This window comes from Salvia splendens, chromosome 21 (genome assembly GCF_004379255.2).
Source record: "Salvia splendens isolate huo1 chromosome 21, SspV2, whole genome shotgun sequence".
Taxonomy (NCBI): Eukaryota; Viridiplantae; Streptophyta; class Magnoliopsida; order Lamiales; family Lamiaceae; genus Salvia; species Salvia splendens.
The window spans coordinates 18,783,277-18,800,602 of NC_056052.1; the positions used below are offsets into that span (position 1 = coordinate 18,783,277).

General features: G+C 33.1%; 2 protein-coding genes and 1 pseudogene across 4 annotated transcripts; 2 read left to right on the top strand and 1 right to left on the bottom strand.

Moving 5' to 3' along the window:
* Positions 1-6,933: 6,933 nt before the first annotated feature.
* LOC121783450 (CCR4-NOT transcription complex subunit 9-like) lies at positions 6,934-9,888 on the top strand. Of its 3 annotated transcripts, none has more exons than XM_042181519.1 (9): positions 6,934-7,190; positions 7,300-7,371; positions 7,994-8,083; positions 8,198-8,282; positions 8,537-8,643; positions 8,935-9,030; positions 9,189-9,379; positions 9,464-9,530; positions 9,605-9,888. In XM_042181519.1, exons 1-9 carry the CDS (start codon positions 7,071-7,073, stop codon positions 9,710-9,712), a joined length of 936 nt encoding a protein of 311 aa, XP_042037453.1. In that variant the 5' UTR covers positions 6,934-7,070; the 3' UTR covers positions 9,713-9,888. The 3 variants fall into 3 exon arrangements, with proteins under 3 accessions (XP_042037453.1, XP_042037456.1, XP_042037455.1); XM_042181522.1 differs by having other exon boundaries at positions 8,240-8,282; XM_042181521.1 differs by having other exon boundaries at positions 7,303-7,371.
* Positions 9,889-10,809: 921 nt separating this feature from the next.
* LOC121784327 lies at positions 10,810-12,256 on the top strand (annotated as a pseudogene).
* An 819-nt stretch (positions 12,257-13,075) lies between these two features.
* Positions 13,076-15,545, bottom strand: LOC121783225 (uncharacterized membrane protein YuiD-like). Its single transcript, XM_042181235.1, has 5 exons — positions 15,225-15,545; positions 14,184-14,340; positions 13,843-13,893; positions 13,592-13,684; positions 13,076-13,431 (listed from the first exon to the last, which is right to left on the bottom strand). The coding sequence occupies exons 1-5, from the start codon at positions 15,347-15,349 to the stop codon at positions 13,372-13,374; spliced, it is 486 nt and encodes a 161-aa protein (XP_042037169.1). The 5' UTR covers positions 15,350-15,545; the 3' UTR covers positions 13,076-13,371.
* Between the last annotated feature and the right edge of the window lie 1,781 nt (positions 15,546-17,326).

Below are 17,326 nucleotides of genomic sequence, written 5' to 3' on the forward strand. Positions count from 1 at the left end.
CTGAAATTATTATCATTATCAAACAAAGAACAATATTGCATAACATTAATTGTTGTTGTGCCTAATAATATACACTTTTATATGTAAATATATTAGTTTAATTAAATATGTTGAAATAACTTATAAATGTATTTAATTTAAGATATATAATTTATAAATATATTTATATTTAAATTACTAGAAGTGCACATAGTTATAATTGAGTTGATTTTGATTTATTCTACTACTATATAAGATAATTTTGTTTGTGACTTTGAGTTCTATTTCTTTTTTATGATTTACAAAATATTATCATGTACTATTGAATTTAATTTTTATGAAATTTTTTATTCGTTTTTATCATGTCTACTTAATTCTAAAAAAACATGTTTTTAGTTATAAACAATTATGTTGCAATTTCAAAACTTATGAACTAATGGTTTGTTATTGTTTTTCTTATGTTTTTGTTTGCATTTATGAATACTTATGTTTTGTTAATCAAAACTGGTGAACTATTTATTCGTTCAAATAGTTTGCTTTTTTTTCTTATGTAAATAGTAGTATTATATTTTTCTTTATTTGTATGTCTCATATCTAATATTAAAATAATATACAATCATCTGCTGAAATATGAAATATTTCATTGAGAGTGAGTTGAGAGAAGTACAAATATCTTTTTGTGGTTGTTTATAATATTTTTAATTGTTTATAATATTACAAATACTTATTTTAATTAGTTTTTATCTGTAAATATATTTTTATACTTATTTACTTTATATTCTTTATTTTAAATTAATATATCTTCATTATTTAAAAATCTTTTGTCATGTGCATAGCACATGTGGTAACACTAGTCTCAATAAAATTGCAACTTTCATCGTGATTTTTTGAATTTTATTTTCGCACATTTCATACATAAACAAATAAAAAAAATGCAAAAAAAAAAAATTGGACGAACCGCCGAATCAGAACCGGAACCGGCGGTTCAGGCCGAAAACCGGCGGTTTTGAACCGCCGCGTAAACCTGCGGTTTTTTGAACCGGAACCGGAACCGCCAGGACCCTTGGTGGGCCGGTTCCGGTTCATGAGAAACGTGAGCCGTGAATCGCTGGTTCATGAACCGGAAGCGGCTGTTCCTGAACCGTGTGCAAGCCTAGGTTGAGTTATCAGAATCCTATATATTCGAGTCTCCTATCCAAATAATAAAAAAAATCCTTCAAATTTGTGAAGTTGGAAGGCACCGTTCACTGTTTGATCTTTCGGTGGGTAGCCCAAAATATTAGATGCACACATGTGTTACGGCCCATGTTCCATTTTATTCTGATATAGCCCACAAACTCTACATTTCCATTTATTTAATTTGTTTGTTTAATTTTTTAATTATTAGATATTGGAGAATTGTCTTACCAACTAAATTATCTATATAGTTAATAGATAGAGGAGCCTATCAATTAAACTTTTTTTTAAATGAAATTTTTTGTTAATCTTTTAATTATTTTCTTACTTTTTAAAAAAATGGATTCATCTTTATTTTTCTATAAACGAAAATTAACAATCATTCTCTATTTATCTCATGATGACTCAAACTTTGTCTGTATTAGATAAAAAAATGCTGTGTTTCTTCAGAATGAATTTTTCACTTATAGATTTTCATATGTACCATTTCGATATGGATGCATTGTAACAGTTAACGGTGGAATACAAATTTAATAAAAACAGTGAACGGTGGAATAGTTTAAAAAAAATATGGCAAGAACGTTATCACATATTCATGCAAATTGCAATAGTTTCATTCCATTCCTAAACGAGCACTACATAAAATTATGGAAGGTTCAAATAGGGGAGAATGATCTAAAGAAACTCCCTAATTTGAAGGCTATTTACAATCTTAATAAAGGGAATTAAAAAAATACTAAGAAAAGATTAATCGTGCCAGCAAAGAAGCATAACTACACATCTTCTAACAATGTAAAGCCTTCCTCTTTGTTGCTTGAGAAATCTTCCCAGCTTCTTGCTTGTCAAATTCTTCTTTGATTTGGTTTCCATTTTGTGAACAAAAATATAGGTTGAGGGAATGTTGAGAGTTGATGATGTTATTTTGAGTTGTTGTATTCTTAATTAAGGGGTATTTATAATGGGGAATTGTAGCTAGTTTGGGAGTGCCACATCATTGTTTAACATCAATATTCAATTTAGGCATCAACTTCCAAGATGATGTGGTCGGCAAAAAAGGGCTACATATTTTCCCTGTTTTTTTGTTTAAACTAATTGTATTTTCAGAGATCACGAGTGAAAGAGATGATCAAAGGCCCAGCTTAAAAAGTAGTACTCGTTTAATTACAAATTTACAAGCAAATGGATTTAATTTCAACAAGACTAATTTTGTTTATTTTTATGTATATTGGTCTCCCAATTAGAGGCATTTATTTGTCTGACTGACATGGTTAGGTGTTCAGCTCCTTTACATTGTGCAATGCAACATTTTTTTACTATAAGTTTATCGTCCGAAGAAAAAATAAATAAGAGCTTATACTATGTCAACAATAATAGGAATGGTCAAAATCACGAATTAATAGTATATATAAGTTATTCTTAGTGCAGTACAATCAATGTCAATGATTAAAATAATATTTATTTATTTTGGGAATAAGGTACAAAATGTGCCAGTGATATTTATAATGGTGCAAAAATATACAAATTCCAAAATAATGGTGCAACTCCTCTCTGAAGTTAAATCCCTTAAATTTAATATGTGATGTAGTGAATCAGTTCAGTTCCTAGTTAAAGTATCATCTTAGCGAATCAAATTTTATGTTTTTAATGTATAGTTATATAAAGGGACAACCGCGTGAGGGACAACTTTTAATTACCATGAAATTTTAGTTTTTTTTTATTAATAGTTGTTTCATGAAATTTTAATTTTTTTATAAACCTTAATTTTAATATCATATAATAACGAGAAATGTGAATAGTAATATTATAGTAGTATGTGCTTTATACTAATAATTATTTAAATTTTAATAGTTTTACATGAATTGTACAAAAAAAACATGCACAATCACGTGAGGGACAACTTTCAATTACCATGAAACTTCCTAGTGTCTCAATGCTGCTGATCATCATAGTCCCTGTTCTTAATTATAGTTTAATAAATGGATTAGCTCTTTAATCTCAGCATCTTCGTTTTGATTCGATCGAAAGATTGCGATCAATGGAGTTCTCAGTTCAATGTATGGATCATGCTATTCATATGTGTTGGTAGATCCTCTTTGGATTTGGTGTCACTCAATCAAGATTCTTGATTCTATAAATCCCACTTTTCTGTTTTTTTTTTGTATAAATTTAATTATCTTGATTAAAAATTTCAATCTATTTATCTAGGATTCATTTCACTATACTGGTCCATGTACCTGCGGATGTCTTGATTTCGTCCTCATTACTTGTAGCATAGCCCCATAAGTTTATTACCAAATTTATATGCGTAGTTTCATTTAAATTCTTTTTGGAGTATAAATGATACTCCCTCGTGAAATATTGTTCACTTTCCTTTTTTTTTTCTTGCATTTTTGGTAAATGGGTCTGCTTTCCACCAACTAATTACACTCACATTCTATTATAAAACTAATATATCAAATGTGGGGCCTACATTCCACTAACTTTTTCCACTAATTTTTCTTCACATTTCTTAAAACCCGCGGCGAATCAAACATGGACAATATTTTACGGACGAAGAGAGTAGTAATAATTTGATAATTACAGTATCAATACTATGTACGTTAGCACGACCTTGTATGACATAATATGAAATCAAACGTTATAATTAATCGGAATGGACCACTCTCTCACACACATTAAGTAATAAATAAACAATAATTCAATTTTCCGCATATTGGTATTATGGAATTATATGTTAGAGTTGGTATACTGAAAAATCATATTTTGAATCGTTTGTGTTGTTGCATGGACGGGTGGAGCTGCGGTAGGGCATGAGCAAGCCCTTTGTGACTATTATATTTATGCAGCTTTTAAAAGGTGAATAGACAGTGCATTTGGTTTGGATTTTAGTTTTGGGACTGAATCCTATTTGTGCATGATGTTTTGAGTCAATTTCTATTCCTATATGGATTTTCTAATATTAGTAATTTTGTAAATTTTCTCTAGTAATTTTATGTATAATTTTATAACAGTGATTTTGGTATAATTAATTTTATTTTGTCATAAAGAATGATTTTCATAATTTAAGAATATAAATTATTTCCTTAATTCTATAAATATATAAAAATATGTATATAATATTATTTAAAATTAATATCAATGATATGCTCTATATTATAAAAATATATAATAGAAAATAATTCTTTAATCTGATAAATACATAAATATATAAGAGTGTATTAGGATCATTACACATTCTCAGTGTAAAACACAACACAAATGATCATAACCCCTGGATTGGATGACTGTAATAATAATAGTAGAGCTATATTAGTATTACACTAAAAATCTACTACCTTCGTCCCGCATTAACTGTCAAATTTACTTTTCTGCACTCATTTTGTAAAAATGATAGTAATAAATAGTTAAAGTCGAGAAATAGTAAAATAAAAGAGAGAATAAGGTAGAGAAGAGTCCTCTTTACATTATTCTCCCTCTTACTTTACTATTTCTCCACTTTAACTATTTATTATTATTTTTACAAAATGAGTGCAGAAAAGTAAATATGACAGTTAATGCGGGACGGAGGTAGTACCTTATTAGCCGAGTACATTATTAATAGAAATTATATGTATCAAAATCTGGTCATTTTTTAGTCAAGTAAATATATTCTTGACTATATTTATAATTTATTGATTATATCTTTGCAGTATATATTTAATTTTAGCTTCATTATTTTATAATTTCTTTTTTACAGTTAATTAACTATAAATTAAAGACGACATATTTATGCCTACTAAAGTTTTAACTTCTTAGATGTATAGTTGATATTTCTTTATTAGAATAATCTTATTTTAATTGCATAAAATAAAATTGTAATCCTTAATTTGAATATCCTAATAAGTAGTAGTATTTTAATTTCTTTTAATTCATATTAAATTTTGTTCATATATTGTCTATCACTATATAGAATCCATCAGATCATTTTATTATTATTAACTATCTTAATCAATATTTTACATTAACATTAATCATTATATAGTTTATGCATAATGATAAAATAGAAAAAAATAGAACTACATTGTATAGTCATTCATATATTAAACTTATTATGTGCGATACTAATATAATTTAATTATGTATATATCAATAAAAAAGATAAATATTCTCATAAAATAAATAAATAAAACTTATATTTTATACTCCCTCCGTCCCGCACTACTCGCACCTTTCCTTTTGGGCACGGAGATTAAGGAATGAGTGATAGACAAAGTCAACAATTACGGTTGTAGGTATAAATTGTTACTAAAAATGGAAAGAGTGCAAATAACTTGGGACGGCCAGAAAGGAAATAAGTGCAAGTAGTGCGGGACGGAGGGAGTATATTATTATAAATAATAGCAATCTCGATTAATAAATTGGTGGTGCAATGTGATAATCATTTTATATATGGAAATTATAAAAATTTCCTTAAAACTTTATAGTATGCCATTATAATCATTTGCCGTCTATGCTATACATTTCCATTTGGCAAGATATTATTAGTGAGGTATACCAAATAAGATTGTCATGTGGTATACATAGACTAGAGAATTTTTTCTCGGGACGGAGGGAGTAAGAGCATCCACAATAGCGCCTAGCGCACCGCCTAGCCGAGCGCGCCTAGCCGAGCGCTGGCGCTAGGCGGTCTATTGCAGCCGCCCAACGATTTTCGCGAAAAAAAACCGCCTAGCGCTCGGCGGTTCCGTGGCGCTAGGCGGTGCGCTAGGCGATCCGCTAGGCGCTATTGCAGCGTCCGGATCGCCTAGCGCACCGCCTAGCGTGAATTTTTAAAATTTTTTTTGTTTCCGAAACACTATATATACGCGACTTGCCCGTCATTTTCATTCGCGGAGGATTTAATTGAAGAGTTATGGGCGCGGAGGGCTGCACGGTAGTAGTTTTTTTTGTTAATTATGTAATTTTTTTTAATTAATGTACTTTTAAAATTTTAATAATATTATTGAATTTTCTCGTATATGTATCGTAAATTAAATTGCGTATTTTGTGTGATTGTTAATTATTTGTTTTATATAATTTTGAGTGATGTGGCTATTGATGTGACTGGACTATTTATGATGTGGCAGGAGGATTTTTAGTGTTGATGTTGTGGCAGGAGGAGTTTGTGGCTAGGCTATGGCTGGGCTATTACTGGGCTATTCCTATTGTGGATGGCCTAAGAGCTAAATTTAATATAAAAAAATTAATTTTTTATTTTGACGAATAATAGTTTGATACTCCTATTATAGATGTTTCGGAAGAAAACACAAATGTGCAGTACATAGCACGAGTGAGACATTAGCTGATATAACATATAAGTAATAAATTTATAATTGGAAATTTTCCAGTTTTATAAGAATAAAAATTTTGTAATCGAAACATAAGATCATACGAATAATATATTCGACCAACTATATTTACATAAAAATACGTGTACTTTATTACACTGTTGTCAACTAAAGGCACAATGACTATTCTGCTCCTTATATAGTTATTATTTTCCTTGAATAAAAGGTACTCTTTTATGGGTGAATTTTGAAAAAAGATTTGATGTAATAATTATCAACCGAATGAATTCGTATTGAAATTTTATTTCAAAATTAAAAAAGTAAATCTGCTCCTTATACTGTTAGTAGTTTCCTTGAATAAAAGATTTGATATAGTAATAATTATTGACCGAATGAGTTCATATTGAAATTTTATTTTGGAGTAATATTATATACTCCTAAAATGATTTACTAGTACGAAATTAGTTTATACTCCAAAATCTGCTCCTAACAATTAATTATTCATAAACCTCCTCAGCGCGTCACTCCACTCGCGCTCTCTTTTTATCCATCGACACGGCGGCGCGTGTGGCACACGCAAATCGTAAAAGTATTTTTAAATTGCGAGTGATGGCAACCGTTCCGAACTTGAAAGCCGCCCCCTTTGACAAAGACCGCCGGATTGAGCAGTTGGTTCTCGATCTCTGCACTCCGGATCTTAGAGAACATGCGCTTCTCCAACTTTCCAAGGTCAATTTTTGAGTCTCAATTTCTTGTTTTGCTTTTTTGGTTTGGTTGCTTCACTATTGCATGGTGGCATCATGATATTTATTATTGATGAATGATCAATTTTAATTAGAAGAGAGAAAATTTTCAAGATTTGGCTCCATTGCTGTGGAATTCCTTCGGCACCATTGCTGCTCTTTTGCAGGTTTGTTCATGTCATTACCACTGAAATTCTCTTCCCTGATATTCGGATCCATGGTGATTCTAGTTTATGTATTTTCCTATATCTTCATTCCCAACAACTTTAACTACGCTGTCAATTTGTGTACTAATAGTGCTCAGTTTTGTAAGTATAACTTGTTTGTCATATCCAACATCTTGCAGTATATGTGTTTACTAAATATGAAATCAAGTGAAAGCACCAAAAACTAACTGGAAGTTTGAAGCAGTAAGAACTCAAGTGAACCTGAAAAAACATAACATCCTTGCAGTGAAAACTTGTTGTTTGAAGAGGCACCTATGTCTTTCCTATCACTCTCTCATACCTGACCAGTTTCATCTCACTGGGATGTTAGTTAAAGCAATGCGACATGAAATCCAGGATGAAAAATTCGTGCTTGTTAACCTTTTTTGCCTAATCTTTTGATGAAGATATCAAGGGACTTATTTTTTCTGGCCATGTTAACCTTTATTTACCTTATCTTTTGTTCTTAAGATTACTGTTGCTTGAAATTGCTTTCTTTACACCATTGAGATTGGTCTTATGCAATTCTTGAGTTGCAATCTGTGTTTAATACTAATTCTGTTTTTGTATCGAGCTCCTCCAGGAAATAGTTTCCATTTACCCAGTTTTATCACCTCCAACTCTGAATCCTGCACAGTCGAATACAGTTTGCAATGCACTTGCTTTACTTCAGGTAACATCGCTCTCTGTTTCCATACAGATTTGTTTTCTTCTATCTGCAAAGTGGTTTGGTGATCGCTGTTTTGCTGCAAATGCTCTGGCCCCTATTCATAATTTATTTATGAAGGAGCATATCTTATGGACTACATGCTCTTCACTTTTGTTGCAGTGTGTAGCCTCTCATCCAGAAACAAGAATGCTATTTCTCAATGGTAATTTTCATGGACATATATATTATCTTTCCTCTAGTAATTTTTATGGACTGTGTTCCTATCTTTGTGTGTAACAATGATGATTCCTTCTTTCAAATTCACTGCTATCATGCAATTGGCCATATCTAGCTGCGCTGTGTACTTTGTTTCACCTTGGTCGGATATAGTCCCAAGTTTTTCCTTACCTTTTTGTGTCATACATGGGATGCCATGTATTACAAGTGTCTGTTTCGATTAATGTTTCCCTGTTGCAGCGCACATTCCTCTCTACTTGTATCCTTTCCTTAATACAACCAGCAAGTCAAAGCCCGTTGAATATCTGAGGCTTACAAGTTTAGGCGTGATAGGTGCTTTGGTCAAGGTATTCTCCATTCACCTAATTAACTTTCTAATTTCATGCTTCTGTCAGAGATTATTACCTATGCTCTTTTGTAAGGAAAATCTTTCTGTTCACGGAAAACTTTCAAGTTGCAACGCTTCTTTCCTTTACAAACCTAAGCTACAAACAAAACAACATTTGCCACGTGTAGATTCTATCGTTCCTCAATTTAATTAGTTTCGTCTTTTCATTATTCATGCCCTTTCAGTGATGGTCATTTCATTCATTGCTTGCATTATCCTTCACAATTCATTTTGGGTTTTTGGCTCTCAGGTCGATGATACCAAAGTTATCAGTTTCCTTCTGTCTACGGAGATCATTCCCTTGTGCTTGCGCACCATGGAGATGGGAAGTGAATTGTCAAAAACCGTGAGTTTGCTTCTAACAGTTTTTGGTTATTCCCTTGTTCCGGAGATGTAATAATGCGTCACTGAATAAAAATCGAGTCTATCTCGTTGGATTTTCATTTTCACTATCAATTATATTTGGCACATAAATTTAATGATACAGAATTTTTGCATTGGCAGGTGGCAACTTTCATCGTGCTAAAGATTTTGCTCGATGATGTGGGCTTAGAGTATATATGCACCACCGCGGAACGTTTTTTTGCAGTAGGTAGAGTTCTGGGTAACATGGTTGCTGCACAGGTCGAACAGCCTTCCCCACGGTTGTTGAAACACATAATCAAATGCTATCGTCGATTGTCTGATAATCTAAGGTGACCGTCTCTGAACTGCATATGCGATCTTACCCCCTTTCTTCATCCGTATACATAACCAATCTCCTCGTATATTTTTTATAGAGCTTGCGATGCCCTGAGGAGCTGTCTGCCCGACATGCTTAGAGATGCGACCTTCAGTAACTACCTTGTACGTTGTTCTAATGGATGTTTTCTTGTTTAGTTAAACGTCGTGTACCAATCTTTGTTAACGTTCTGTTTCAGGAGGATCCGTCTACGCTAAATTGGCTGCAGCAGTTGCTTCACAACGTGCAAGGGCCTCGTGTTGCTGCGATGCAAGCCGGTGGTTTCGATCATATGTTGGTTAAATAATTTAGCTGCACCATCTCCTCTCTCTCTTTACACGTCTCTAAATTTATGGTTGATCCAAAAAAACCAGAATATTCAAAGCTGAAAGCTTTGTACTATAATTTTCATTTTGGCTTAGTATTCTAGCATAGCATTGAAGGTTGTAGGTTTATTTCAATGTTACTTATTAATTATCTCTCCTCTCTTTGTAACATTGTTCTTTTTTTGTCTTAGAACATTGTTTTTTTAATAATTCAAAAATACTAATTAATAACAACATAATTAAAATGATAGGACATTCGTAAAAGTTATTTTCTGGAAAGCTTAAACTAGACCTATATTGTGAGTTGAGCAACATTAATATGTAATTTGTAATTATTTTTAATTTTGTATTCATAAATATTCAATACGGAGTACTCAGTTATTTCTCGTTATTAAAAATATGCATTAAATTTTATTTTGAATTTTTTTTAATTTGAGAAGAATGGGATCAATCTGGAGAAAATATAAAGCGACAATTTCGAAAAATCAAGGCAAAATTAGCGAATGGGAACATCTACTTATTTCTCAATTTTCATTATCCAACGGCTTCAAGTATCACTCTCTAATTTTTTTTCAATGTTACAAATGGTTGCGATAATATTAAGCACACCAATTTTTTATTTTACTATAGCAAAATAAGTACTCCTATCTTAATTTTTTGCACAATGGAAAAGTACTTTTTATGTATGGACGTTGGCATCGTAGACTCGCCACATATGCTGCTTAGCTATTCGTAAGAAAGGATGAAACAACGTTTACAAAAACTCGAAATAAATTTATATACTACTAGTATATATGATGACTCTTTGGGTTATTTATTTTACATAGTTGATAGTTATTTTATTTTCCTTATTATGATTTATTTCCATAATTGTGAGATTTGGTAGTATAATTAATAATTAATTCGGTATTTTCCTTATTCAGATTTATTTACATGAGATAATCCTTATTAAGATTTATTTACATAATTATGAGATTTATTTATTCACGTGAGTGTTTTTTTAACATGGTTTCTCCTCAATTATTTGATTAAGAGAAGTATTAGGTTGAGTAGTAACTGTGATAGTTTGTTTTGATACATGGAGTCTGCAAATCCACTTAAGAGGAACTACATAGTTGGGGAAGTGCTTGGGATTGACACCTTTGCAAAGGTGAAAATTGCACAACATGTTCGGACTGGGCAGATTGTTGCCGTTAAAATCATCAACCGTGCGATGATGGGGAGCCCAGAGAAGCAAGAAAAGAGTAAAAAACATTTATTTATGTTTGCATTAGCCTCTGATTTTATGATCATAAGTGTTTGTTTTTTCTAAGAGTGAGTTGATTTATGCAGTGAGACGAGAAATAAAAATAAGTCAATTGTGCGTGCATCCACAAGTGTAGAGACACCAATGAATATCTATGTGATCATGGAGCACATGATGAAAGGAGAGCTCTATGATTATATATTACTGAAAAGAAAAGGTTGCAAGAAGACGAAGCTAGACACTATTTTCAGCAGGTTTGTTGTGTTTTCTTGATATGTTAAGCACAAGACGTTGTGCTAATGAGTAATGATTGTATCTGTGTGGCAGATTATCGCAGGAGTGGCGTATTGCCATGGGAACAATGTGGTTCATCGCGACCTTAAACCGGAGAATTTGCTTTTAGATGGAAAAGGCAATTTGAAGATTGCTGATTTTGGACAAAGGAATATTATGAAAGATGGAAATCTTCTCAGAACAGCTTGTGGAAGCCCTAATTATGCTGCACCAGAGATTATTTTCGGACAACCTTATGGGCCTGAAGTCGATATTTGGAGCTGCGGTATTATTCTGTATGCTCTTCTTTGTGGGGCTCTTCAATTTGATGATACAAACATTCCCATTCTCTTCAAGAAAATTAAGGTATATGTACTAAAAAATTTCATTGTTCGCCCAGAGAGAATTTATAGAACTAACAATGTTTTTGATAAATTTTAGGCTGGAAGGTATAGTCTTCCGGACCAGTTGTCTGATGGAGCTCGTGATTTGATTAAGAGAATTCTTGTGGTCGACCCTACGAGGAGGTTGACGATTCGTGGCATACGACAACACCCTTGGTTCATACTAAATCTTCCTCCCTATTTAACTCTCAATGCAGCCCAACATGTACCAAGGGTAGTTAATTTTTTTGTCCAAACTCCAAACTATTCTTATGACTTGACTTTAACATTAGAAACTTGCTGATGCAGTTTGATTATTATTGTGGCAGATTGATGATGAGATCATTGAACAAGTTGTTGTGTTAGGGTTTGATAGGGGCCAACTTATTCATTCACTACAGAACAACCTTCAAAATGATGTATGTAAACCACACTCTGGGTTATTTTAGTCCTAAACGTTATGAATTGCTAATATTATGGCCTTATATATGCTGCAGGCTACCGTTACTTACTATCTACTATTGAACCACCGGTCGAACAATGCAACTGCCTCCTCTTCTGCGTCTTTTTCATGGCGCGGCTTCACTTCATCACTATGTTTACTTGTGACAAAAAGCTTGTGACTTGGCCACTTGTTAGCTAGGATTTATAATATTAACGCTGCAGCCTAACCATTTGTTAGGATTTTATTTTGTGTTGTAAACAACATAAATTATAACAAGGCTTTGTATTAGTTATTTATAAGCAAGCACTCGATTTTAGGATTTATATTCAGCAATGATGATTTACTGAAACACTTAATAAACTTGATTGTGCAGTGCAATAGTATGTTTTTAATTTTTCATTTTAGTTTAGAAAATAGATCTAAACTTTAAATCTTTTTTGCTTTTATATAAGTGTAACTCACCTCAAATAACATAAATAACGTTAAACATGATAGAAAGTGCACACAATATATACAGAATAACATTATTGATACTCTATGGTGGCGTTCAGTGGCCAGAACTAATATCATGAAACTATCTATCTAGGATTAAGTTGTGGGATTATTTTAGTTGGAAGGGGGAGACTATGACTAATTATCATGAGACTATCCATCTAGAATTAAGCTGTAGGGTTCAATCTTATGAACCAAACATGATGCATATTTAATCATGAAATTTAATCTTGGCAACCGAACACTGCCAATATTGACTAAAAGTTTGGTAATTCGAGTATGATGAATGGAAATTGATTGCACTTAATGAATTGAAAGCCAATATATAAGGATGTGAGATTTTCTTATTCTGAATTTGGTGATGGCCCATAAGAAATTAGTATAGGGCGAGCTATGTCCGTCCCATTGTGGATGCTCTTAGGAGTGTTAGTGTGTGTGGTGTGTGCACGGTTCATAGCATCGTACACCTTTTTTGGCGTATGACAAGTAAAACACATTATCCAAGTACCGAGCAGCCAACCATATTGCACATGAATTCGAGTCGGGTGAAGGTTGAAACAAACCCATACGACAACAGGCTAGACGCATCCACCAACTTTATAAGACAACTTTAACCAACCTTATATACTATACACAGTTTCACAATGAATATCCCACTAGTAACAGGATCACATCTAAATCAAACCAGCTTTACTTAAAATAAAATCTTCACCGCAGCTTCTTCATTCTCTTGTAATTTCTTTTCAATTTCTTCAGAAGATTATAAACAATTTTGATATATTTTGGGAAAGTTAAACACTGTTATGTCGAACTTTTCAAGAGGAATGCCACCATACATCCCAATAAAGCACCAGCAACAACCTGGAGTTGGAGAGCAAAAAACCATAAGTTTAGTTAAAGTCTAGGATACAAAGCTATGTCTTGTTCTTATTATAACCAAACCAGTTGAATAAAAGATTTTTTTATACTCCTTCATCAGATGACAATAAAATGGACTAGGATGTAATTTAGCAAACTGTACCTGCAGTGGAGTGTGGCCGAGTGAATCTCGAAGAGGTCTGACATTAGCAACAGGATGCTCAGGAGGCAATTCACACACAATTTGATTCAATAGCTTCAACATCAGTAGGAATAAATGTTATCAGATATGACAGAAAATACTGTAACCATATAAATGATCTAATTTATGACAATCTTATGTGAAATGACAAAACAGCAATGCCTCAAATGACCAATGGAAGATCATCGTGTCATCGTGAAACTGACTCTCACCTCAGCTTGTCGACCAGAGTGAAGTCTGATACCAGTAGCATCGTGCATCACCTGTGGTATATCAATACGGTAAGCAAGGAAACAATTAGGATAAAGTTTACGACGGCTAATAGTATGAGAGAATTATCGTCTGCTTAACTAAATTACAATGGTTTCTATTGCGAAACTTAACTTAATAACGTATTCCACTTTGTGAAAGAAGAAGATAAGACTATCAAATAGTATATACAAGAAAAAATACCTTATCTGATGAGGTCATGGGATCAAACATAGTTTATAACTCGATAAACAAGCATGTAATGCTAAAAGGATGGAGAAAACCTGGTTTAGAAAGTACATACAACGCATGCTAAGACAACTGCAATGGCAAATGATGCCGCTCCTACTCCTTCTTCCAAGCCAATTGCAGTTGCAAGAGCTGTGACAGTCGCTGAATGTGATGATGGCATTCCGCCTGAGCTAACCATCTTTCTGGAATCCCATTTTTTATCCTTCAACCTGCATATCTAAAGGGGCCATATTGAAAAATCAAACAAGAAATAGCATGATGATAAGGACAAGTTGGCAAGTTAGAAAATTGCCACTACCATGTATTGCCACACAGGAACCCCATATAAATCATAAATTAGATGACAAATAGCTACGAGAAATTGATGTTTTCTTATATGGTCCTCAAAAAATGAATCTTTCTTCAGATAGCTAACTTTGTTCGCAACTGACTCCAATAATTGAATGCCTTAACAGCATTTTTCGCAATCGCAAAGTCTAAGAGAGAGGTGAAGACTCACAAGTTTGTTTTCAGCTGATGCAATCTATATCCACTCATGTTCACCCATCTATACAAAACTTTACATAGTACTCCCTCTATTCCATAGTAGTAGAGTCATTTCCTTCTTTTAGTAAAAATTACTCTTCTCACTTATTTTTCCCTCTACTTTTTTCTCTCTACTACTTTATTGGAGTATCTTTTTATTTAATATACATTACACACTTTTTTCTTAATCTCCTGGATAGAAATGTATCCATTACTATGGAACTGAGGGAGTATTACATTTCAGATATCAAATTTAGCATCTACGGAATCAACAGCATTCAGATTAAATACTTTTATGCAGTAGAAAAGCCTTCTTTATGTCTTAAGCTCTCTTGGTAATATACAAACCAATATACACATAATTAAGTAATTTCTCAAAGTTACATCTCCTTAAACCTAATATATCTGCAAATTTATGATGCAATGCTTCCAATAGAAAACAATAGAATGTATAGCACGGGTAATCTCTTCTTCGTTGGGTATTTTGAAGAATCATAAGGAAAATTAGATTCACAATCACACACTGTCAACACAAGAGACATATCAATAGAGACAAGAAAAAAAGTACCAAATGGTGAAAGGTTTAAGGAACTGAGCAATTGCACAGGCGAGCAGGGAGGAAATGAGCGACAGATTCGTAGGTGCAGCCGCAGAAAGGAGAGTCGCGACGGCATCAGCATCGGCGCTGGCCATCAGTATTCGAACGAATGAAGAAAATGATAGCGATTTTAGCTCGGCGATTCGGAACCGGCGGCGGCGGCGGTGGGATTTGGAATTCGGATGGGGGAAGATGTGATGAGAGGAGGGAGCGTCACGCGCAACCCAATTGGATGAAAAAACTTTTTGACGTGGAGTCGATGAGTTAATTAATGTTTACATCTGATTTCCTACGCCGCTTTTCCTACTCCATTCCTAATTCACCTCTCACAACTTAATAAAATAATCCCACCATCGCTTAACCATCAATTACATATTATAAGATTATTTTATTAAATTATAAGAAGTGGATTAGGAATGGAGTAGGAAAAGTGGTGTAGGAGATCCACTCCGTTTAAAATTGATGAATGTCTAGTTTTGTCATTTTGGTCTGTCCTTAAAAAATTATCCACTTAGCTTTTTTTTCTATTGAGTGAACTACGCAAATGGTCCATGAACTATGCATTTTGCACGCAAATAATACCTAAACTTTAGAAATATCGTGGGTAGTCCATGAACTAAGGTGTAATTACATTTATGGTATTTTTTCACTATTCATCACAATTTTACACCCAAAATGCCCCAAGGCATGAAAGACATTTTTGTCCTTTTAAATCTAGGTACTGGATTTGATATTTTCTTTATCATTCTCTAGTACCTAATATGATATTTTCTTATAGTTTGAGTACCTTAAACGATATTATTCACTTCACTTTTTCAATCACTTTATGTCAGATCTTCTTCTCTCTCTTTCTCTAAAACTTTTAGAAAGTAAAATATTAAAATAAAAAATAGTACGAAAGAATAATGTAGAGAAGAGTCTTATCTACAAAATTCTCTCTCTTACTTTACTTTTTCTCCACTTTAACTATTTATAATTATTTTTTCAAAACGAGTGCGCAAAATGAAATGCCTCTATTACTATGGAACGAATGAAGTATTAATTATAAGAGTAAACTTCAAAAAAGTCCCTGGACTATGGGTTTATCTCGTCCATAGTCCCTGTACTTTAAAAATATCCCCAGACAATCCTGAAATAAGGGTTTATTTCAAAAATGGTCCTTTTGCCCTTTTTTAAGGCGAAATACCCTTTTGAAGGTTTGGCATTTTGGTTATTTAACTATTTATGCTTTTGAGTATGTCAGCTCATTATTTGATTTTTGCAGGTTGTGTCATTGATTGTTTTCCCTCTCTCTTGCCTCTCTTTTAAATATGAGGTAAACCTAATTCTCTCTCCTATCTCACTTCCCCTTTTCTTCCTCTGCTTCCTTCTGCTTCCCTCCGCAAAATCTCGACTCAATTCTTCTTCTTCTTGGTTCCCTCCGCAACGCCGAGCGACGTAGACTTGTCTTCATGTCTTCACTATCTGTTAAAAAATCGGGTGATGGAGGAGAAGGGAATGGTTGTAGGTGGCTCCGATTTGAGTACAAAAATTGTATGTGCCGGCAAAGAGCAATTCTCAAAATCGTTGTCGACGCAAGAAAGGAATCAAATGGAATGTTGTATTTCGTTTGCGAGAAAAAGGGCAAGGTTGGAGGCTGCAATTATTTTCGGTGGTGTCATCCGAAGTGTGTGGATTTTGAAGGCTGCAATTACTTGGTTGGTCACAGTGGGCGTGAAGACGAAGTTGATTCTGAAGTATCTCCAAATCGTTGTGAAGGTGGAAGTAAATTGAAACATTGTATTTTGGTGTTATTTGCTGGGTTTTCGTTGTTAATTTCGTTTGTAACCATTATGGTGAGTTTGATGAAGTAGGTTTTGACAAGTAGATTGCATTGTGTGGGAAAAAATTTAGTGAAGAAAATTTTGGTGAAGAATTGTAGTAGTGCGTGAACTTGGCAAAAAATTTGAAGTGTTCAAATCAATGTAATTTGATTTTGATTTATGTATTCTAAGTATTAATTTTTTGAAGTTTCAAGTTTCAGATTTTGTGATTTGAATAATTTATTTTTAAATTTGACTATGAAATTAACC

Bases quoted from the DNA above. Each gene is read 5' to 3' on its own strand.
- LOC121783450 (XM_042181519.1), top strand. From the start codon at position 7,071: ATGGCAACCGTTCCGAACTTGAAAGCCGCCCCCTTTGACAAAGACCGC. The intron at 7,372-7,993 runs GTTTGTTCATGT...GAGCTCCTCCAG, and splicing joins CCATTGCTGCTCTTTTGCAG to GAAATAGTTTCCATTTACCC. The intron at 8,084-8,197 runs GTAACATCGCTC...TTATTTATGAAG, and splicing joins ATGCACTTGCTTTACTTCAG to GAGCATATCTTATGGACTAC.
- LOC121783225 (XM_042181235.1), bottom strand. From the start codon at position 15,349: ATGGCCAGCGCCGATGCTGATGCCGTCGCGACTCTCCTTTCTGCGGCT. The intron at 14,341-15,224 runs GTACTTTTTTTC...TTAGATATGCAG, and splicing joins CTTAAACCTTTCACCATTTG to GTTGAAGGATAAAAAATGGG. The intron at 13,894-14,183 runs GTATGTACTTTC...GATATACCACAG, and splicing joins CAGTTGTCTTAGCATGCGTT to GTGATGCACGATGCTACTGG.